We start from the raw sequence: 7,793 nt of genomic DNA on the forward strand, positions 1-7,793 counted from the left end.
TGGGGCACACCTGAGGGGCCCCTTGGACACCTGGGGCAACAGCTGGGTAAGGGACACCTGGGGAGGGCACACCTGGGGGCACAGCTGGGCACACCTGGGCACACTGGTCATGGTCATCTGTGCACACATTCCATCTGTGTCCCACCTGTCACCTTTATCTCACCTGGGTCACACCTGGGTCACAATTTCCATCTGGGGTCACACCTGGGTCACACCTGGGTCACACCTGGGTCACGCAGGGTCCATCTGTGTCACACCTGGGTCCTACTGTCACCTGTGTCACACATGGTACACCTGTGTCACACATTTCCTTTGTGTCTCACCTGGGTCTCAACCTGTGTCACACCTGTGTTACACCTGTGTCACACCTGTCACACATTTCCATCTGTGTCTCACCTGTGTCACACCTGTGTCACGCATTTCCATTTGTGTCACACCTGGGTCACATCTTCATCTCACCTGTGTCACACCTGTGTCACACCTGTCACACATTTCCATCTCTCTCACACCTGGGTCATACCTGTCTCACCTGTGTCACACCTGTGTCTCACCTGTGTCACACCTGGGTCACACATTTCCATTTGTGTCACACCTGGGTCACATCTTCATCTCACCTGGGTCACACCTGTGTTCACATCTTCATTTTACCCATGTCACTTGTGTCACACCTCTGTCACACCTGTCACACCTGTCACACATTCCCATCTGTGTCACCTATCTCACCTGTGTCACGCTTGTGTTACACTTGCGTCTCACCTGTGTCACACCTGTACACTTGTGGCACGTTTCCATCTGGCTCACACCTGGCTCACACCTGGCTCACATTTGGGTCACCTTTATCTCACCTGTGTCACCTGTCTGAGCTGTCACACCTGTGTCACCTTCATCTCACCTGTGTCACACCTGTGTCCAACATTCATCTCAACTGTGTCACACATTGTGATCTGTGTCACACCTGTGTCACACCTGTGTCCCATCTTTGTCTCACCTGTGTCACACATTTCAATCTGTGTCACACCTGTGTCACACCTGTGTCCAACGTTCATCTCAACCGTGTCACACCTGTCACAATTCCCATCTCTGTCACGTCTGTGTCCCACCTTTGTCTCACCTGTGTCACACATTGCGATCTGTGTCACACCTGTGTCACACCTGGGCCACACCTGTGTCACACCTGTGTCACACCTGTCCCTCACCTGTCCCTCACCTGTCCCTCACCTGCAGGGTGACCACTGCAACTTCAGCCACGACATCGAGCTGCCCAAGAAGCGCGAGCTCTGCAAGTTCTACATCACGGGCTACTGCGCCAGGGCCGAGAGCTGCCCCTACATGCACGATATCCTCATGTAAACCGGGCTAAACCCGGGTTAAACCCGGGATAAACCATCCCTGAACCCGGGATAAACCATCCCTGAACCTGGGATAAACCATCCCTGAACCTGGGATAAACCATCCCTGAACCTGGGATAAACCATCCCTAAAACTGCCCCCGAGAGCTGCCCCTACATGCACGATATCCTCATGTAAACCGGGATAAACCCGGGTTAAACTGGGATAAACCATCCCTAAAACTGCCCCCGAGAGCTGCCCCTACATGCACGATATCCTCATGTAAACCGGGCTAAACCCGGGTTAAACCCGGGATAAACCATCCCTGAACCTGGGATAAACCATCCCTGAACCTGGGATAAACCATCCCTAAAACTGCCCCCGAGAGCTGCCCCTACATGCACGATATCCTCATTTAAACCGGGATAAACCCGGGCTAAACCCAACCTGAAAGTTCCCTAAAACAGGCCCTAAGTTGGCTTGAAATTTGCCTTAAACCAGTCTGAACTCAGCCATGAAAGAGCCCAGAATTGGCCTAAAATCGGCTTAAAATCCATTTAAAACTGGCCAAAGAATTGAGTGAAATAAGGTTAAAACTAGATCGTCTGGAAATGGGCTTAAAACTGACACAGGATTGGCCTTCAGTGAGCCCAAAACCAGGTTAAAATCGGCCTTAAATTGCCCGAAATTGCCCTAAATTCACCCTGACCCGGCCCTGGGCGGGGTTTGGTGTTCCGGAAGTTTCCTTGACGTTCCCACGGGATTTCCCCTGCAAGCTGTTCCACACCACCGGGCTCTGCATCAACGGCGACGACTGCATGTTCTCCCACGCGCCCCTCTGCGAGGAGACCAGGCAGCTGCTGGACAAGGTAACGCACCTGGGCACACCTGGGCACACCTGGGCACACCTGGGTACACCTGGGTACTGATACACACACCTGGGTACACATAGATCCTGCCCTGGGCACTGCATGTTCTCCCACGCGCCGCTGTGCGAGGAGACCAGGCAGCTGCTGGACAAGGTAACGCACCTGGGCACACCTGGGTACACCTGGGCACACCTGGGCACACCTGGGCACACCTGGGCACTGATACCCACACCTGGGTACAGATACACACACCTGGGTACAGCTGGGTACACATAGATCCTGCCCTGGGCACTGCATGTTCTCCCACGCGCCCCTCTGCGAGGAGACCAGGCAGCTGCTGGATAAGGTAACGCACCTGGGCACACCTGGGCACACCTGGGCACTGATACCCACACCTGGGCACACCTGGGCACTGATACACACACCTGGGCACTGCATGTTCTCCCACGCGCCGCTGTGCGAGGAGACACGGCAGCTGTTGGATAAGGTAACGCACCTGGGCACACCTGGGCACACCTGGGTACAGATACACACACCTGGGTACAGCTGGGTATTGATACACACACCTGGGTACAGATACACACACCTGGGCACTGCATGTTCTCCCACGCGCCCCTCTGCGAGGAGACCAGGCAGCTGCTGGACAAGGTAACACACCTGGGCACACCTGGGCACACCTGGGCACTGATACACACACCTGGGTACAGCTGGGCACACCTGGGTACACATAGATCCTGCCCTGGGCACTGCATGTTCTCCCACGCGCCCCTCTGCGAGGAGACCAGGCAGCTGCTGGACAAGGTGGGTGACACACCTGGGCACACCTGGGCACACCTGGGTACACCTGGGTACTGATACACACACCTGGGTACTGATACACACACCTGGGCACACCTGGGTACAGATACACACACCTGGGCACTGCATGTTCTCCCACGCGCCCCTCTGCGAGGAGACACGGCAGCTGCTGGACAAGGTAACGCACCTGGGCACACCTGGGCACACCTGGGCACACCTGGGCACACCTGGGTACAGATACACACACCTGGGCACTGCATGTTCTCCCACGCGCCCCTCTGCGAGGAGACCAGGCAGCTGCTGGATAAGGTAACGCACCTGGGCACACCTGGGCACTGATACACACACCTGGGAACACCTGGGCACACCTGGGTACTGATACACACATCTGGGTACAGATAGATACACCTGGGTACACACCTGGGTACACCTGGGTACAGCTGGGTACTGATACACACACCTGGGTACACCTGGGCACTGCATGTTCTCCCACGCGCCGCTGTGCAAGGAGACACGGCAGCTGCTGGACAAGGTAACGCACCTGGGCACACCTGGGCACACCTGGGTACAGCTGGGCACAGATACACACACCTGGGTACAGATACACACACCTGGGCACACCTGGGTGCGGATGGATAATGCTGGCTGAGAATGCCGAGGCGGGCGCAGTCCCAGTTTATCCCAGTTCAGTCCGTCCCAATTGACCCCAGTTTAACCATTTTAACCCCAGTTTAACCCTTTGTGGTGCAGATGCTGGCCGAGGACGCCGAGGCCGGGGCTCAGTCCCAGTTTATCCCAGTTTATCCCAGTTTATCCCAGTTTAACCCATCCCAATTGACCCCAATCCCTCCCAGTTTACCCATTTAACCCCGGTTTAACCCTTTCCCGCCCAGATGCTGGCCGAGGACGCCGAGGCCGGGGCTCAGTCCCAGTTTATCCCAGTTTATCCCAGTTTATTCCATGCCAATCCCTCCCAGTTCACCCATTTAACCCCAGTTTAACCCTTTCCCGCCCAGATGCTGGCCGAGGATGCCGAGGCCGGGGCTCAGTCCCAGTTTATCCCAGTTTATCCCAGTTTATCCCAGTTTACCCATTTAACCCTTTGTGTTGCAGATGCTGGCCGAGGACGCCGAGGCCGGGGCTCAGTCCCAGTTTATCCCAGTTTATCCCAGTTTATTCCATGCCAATCTCTCCCGGTTTAACCCAATCCATCCCAGTTTACCCATTTAACCCCAGTTTAACCCCAGTTTACCAATTTAACCCTGGTTTAACCCTTTCCCGCCCAGATGCTGGCCGAGGACGCCGAGGCCGGGGCTCAGTCCCAGTTTATCCCAGTTTATCCCAGTTTAACCCAGTTTATCCCAGTTTATCCCAGTTTAACCCATCCCAATCCCTCCCAGTTCACCCATTTAACCCCATTTAACCCTTTCCTGCCCAGATGCTGGCCGAGGACGCGGAGGCCGGGGCTCAGTCCCAGTTTATCCCAGTTTAACCCATCCCAATTGACCCCAATCCCTCCCAGTTTACCCATTTAACCCTTTCCCGCCCAGATGCTGGCCGAGGACGCGGAGGCGGGCGCAGTCCCAGTTTATCCCAGTTTATCCCAGTTTATCCCAGTTTATTCCATCCCAATCCATCCCAGTTTACCCATTTAACCCCGGTTTAACCCCAGTTCACCCATTTAACCCCAGTTTAACCCTTTCCTCCCCAGATGCTGGCCGAGGACGCGGAGGCGGGCTCAGTCCCAGTTTATCCCAGTTTATTCCATGCCAGTCTCTCCCGGTTTAACCCAATCCATCCCAGTTTACCCATCTAACCCCGGTTTAACCCTTTCCCGCCCAGATGCTGGCCGAGGACGCGGAGGCGGGCGCGCAGGACGAGAAGGAGCTGCAGGAGCTGCGCAAGCAGGGCATCGACCCCCTGCCCAAGCCCCCCCCGGGCGTGGGGCTGCTGCCCACCCCCCCCCGCGGCCCCCCCCCCCCCCGCGGGCTGCCCCTGCCCCCCCCGCCCGGCCTGCCCCTCCCCCCCCCGGGGCCGCCCCTCGAGCCCCCCCTGGAGCCCCCCCAGGACCCCTTCAAGAAGATCCCGTCGCTCTTCGAGATCGTGGTGAGGCCGACGGGGCAGCTGGCCGAGAAACTGGGCGTCAGGTGAGGGCACCTGGGCACACCTGGGGGCACCTGGGTACACCTGGGCACACCTGGGGGGCAGGGGAACACACCTGGGTACACCTGGGGGCACCTGGGTACAGCTGGGCACACCTGGGGGCAGGGGAACACACCTGGGTACAGCCACCGAGAAACTGGGCGTCAGGTGAGGGCACACCTGGGCACACCTGGGGGCACCTGGGCACACCTGGGCACACCCGGGGGGCAGGGGAACACACCTGGGTACAGCCACTGGGCAGCTGGCCGAGAAACTGGGCGTCAGGTGAGGGCACACCTGGGCACACCTGGGCACTGCCAGGCACACCTGGGTACAGCTGGGCACAGCCACTGGCCAGCTGGCCGAGAAACTGGGCGTCAGGTGAGGGCACACCTGGGGCACCTGGGGCACCTGGGCACACCTGGGCACACCTGGGCACACCTGGGCACACCTGGGGGGCAGGGGAACGCACCTGGGTACAGCAACAGGGCAGCTGGCTGAGAAACTGGGCGTCAGGTGAGGGCACACCTGGGTACACCTGGGGCACCTGGGGGCAGGGGAACACACCTGGGTACAGCCACAGGGCAGCTGGCCGAGAAACTGGGCGTCAGGTGAGGGCACACCTGGGCACACCTGGGCACACCTGGGTACAGCTGGGTACAGCTGGGGGCACCTGGGCACAGCCACCGGGCAGCTGGCCGAGAAACTGGGCGTCAGGTGAGGGCACACCTGGGCACACCTGGGGGCACCTGGGTACAGCTGGGGGCACCTGGGCACACCTGGGCACAGCTGGGTACAGCTGGGGGCACCTGGGGGGCAGGGGAACACACCTGGGCACACCTGGGTACAGCCACAGGGCAGCTGGCCGAGAAACTGGGCGTCAGGTGAGGGCACCTGGGGCACCTGGGCACACCTGGGGGCACCTGGGTACAGCCACAGGGCAGCTGGCCGAGAAACTGGGCGTCAGGTGAGGGCACCTGGGGCACCTGGGTACACCTGGGCACACCTGGGCACACCTGGGTACACCTGGGCACACCTGGGGGGCAGGGGAACGCACCTGGGCACTACCAAGCACACCTGGGCACAGCTGGCACTCAGACAAAACACACCTGGAACCTCCCCATGGATTTTCTCCCCCTTTTATTCCAAATTTTCCTGGTTTTACCTCATTTTTCCCCCCATTTCCCCCATTATTCCCCCATAATTTTCCCCTATTTCCCCCATAATTTCCCCCCCATTTTTATTCCCAATTTCCCCATGATTCCCCCATAATTTCCCCCCATTTTCCCCATTATTTCCCCCATAATTTTCCCCAATTTTCCCCATTATTCCCCCCATAATTTCCCCCATTTTTTCCCATTTCCCCCATTATTCCCCCCATAATTTCCCATTTTCCCCATTATTCCGCCCATAATTTCCCCCCATTTTCCCCATTATCCCCCCAATTTTTATTCCCATTTTCCCCATTATTTCCCCCATAATTTCCCCCCCATTATTCCCCCTGTAATTTCCCCCATTTTTATTCCCATTTTCCCCATTATTCCCCCCATAATTTTCCCCATTATTCCCCCCATAATTTCCCCCCATTTTTCTTCCCATTTTCCCCATGATTCCCCCCATAATTTCCCCCCATTTCCCCCCATTTTCCCCATTATTTCCCCATAATTTTCCCCACTTTCCCCATTATTCCCCCCATTTTTATTCCCATTTCCCCATTATTTCCCCCATAATTTCCCCCCATTTTCCCCATTATTCCCCCCATTTTTATTCCCATTTTCCCCATTATTCCCCCCATAATTTCCCCCATTTTTTTCCCATTTCCCCCATTATTTCCCCCATTATTCCCCCATTTCCCCCCCATTATTTTCCCCATTATTTCCCCCATAATTTCCCCCCATTTCCCCCATTATTCCCCCATAATTTCCCCCATTTTTTCCCATTTCCCCCCATTTCCCCCATTATTTCCCCCATAATTTCCCCCCATTATTCCCCCATTTTTATTCCCATTTTCCCCATTGTTCCCCCCATAATTTCCCCCATTTTTATTCCCAATTTCCCCATTATTCCCCCCATAATTTCCCCCCATTTTCCCCATTATTCCCCCCATAATTTTCCCCATTATTCCCCCATAATTCCCCCCATTTTTTTCCTATTTCCCCCATTTTTATTCCCAATTCCCCATAATTCCCCCCATTTTTATTCTCGTTTCCCCCCCCATTTTTATTCCCATTTTCCCCCCTTTTTTATTCCCTTTTTCCCCATGATTCCCCCCATAATTTCCCCCCATTTCCCCCATTATTCCCCCCATAATTTCCCCCATTTTTATTCCCATTTCCCCCCATTATTCCCCCATAATTTCCCATTTGTCTCTCTCTCCCTTCCAGGCACCCGGGCCCGCCCCCCCCGCGCTTTCCCGGCCCCCCCGGCGCTCCGCCCCTCCCCCCCCCGGACTTGGCCCCGCCCCCCGAGCTGGGCCCGGGGGGGTTCGAGGAGGCCCCGCCCCTCCCCCACCCGGGGCTGCCCCCCCCGGGCCCGCCCTTCTACCCGGGGGGGGGAGGGGCGGCCGGAGGGGGCGGGGCCTTCTACCCCCCCCCGGAGGGGCTGGAGATGGAACCGCCCGCGGGGGGGGAGGGGCCAGGTGAGCAAACGGGGGGG

At 57.2% G+C, this 7,793-nt stretch overlaps 1 protein-coding gene across 1 annotated transcript in view; it reads left to right on the forward strand.

Annotated features, from left to right (window-relative positions):
- ZC3H4 (zinc finger CCCH-type containing 4) overlaps window positions 1-7,776 on the forward strand; it is a gene marked incomplete at its 3' end in the record, with an annotated part of 28,113 nt that extends 20,337 nt beyond the window's left edge. Inside the window, exons 8-11 of the mRNA XM_064701351.1 lie at window positions 1,225-1,336; window positions 2,089-2,198; window positions 4,839-5,143; window positions 7,523-7,776. Of these exons, the coding sequence (XP_064557421.1) occupies window positions 1,225-1,336; window positions 2,089-2,198; window positions 4,839-5,143; window positions 7,523-7,776 (781 nt within the window). The remainder of the gene's footprint in view (window positions 1-1,224; window positions 1,337-2,088; window positions 2,199-4,838; window positions 5,144-7,522) is intronic.
- Window positions 7,777-7,793: the final 17 nt, after the last annotated feature.

Source organism: Zonotrichia leucophrys, unplaced genomic scaffold, assembly GCF_028769735.1.
Source record: "Zonotrichia leucophrys gambelii isolate GWCS_2022_RI unplaced genomic scaffold, RI_Zleu_2.0 Scaffold_544_34074, whole genome shotgun sequence".
Taxonomy (NCBI): domain Eukaryota; kingdom Metazoa; phylum Chordata; class Aves; order Passeriformes; family Passerellidae; genus Zonotrichia; species Zonotrichia leucophrys.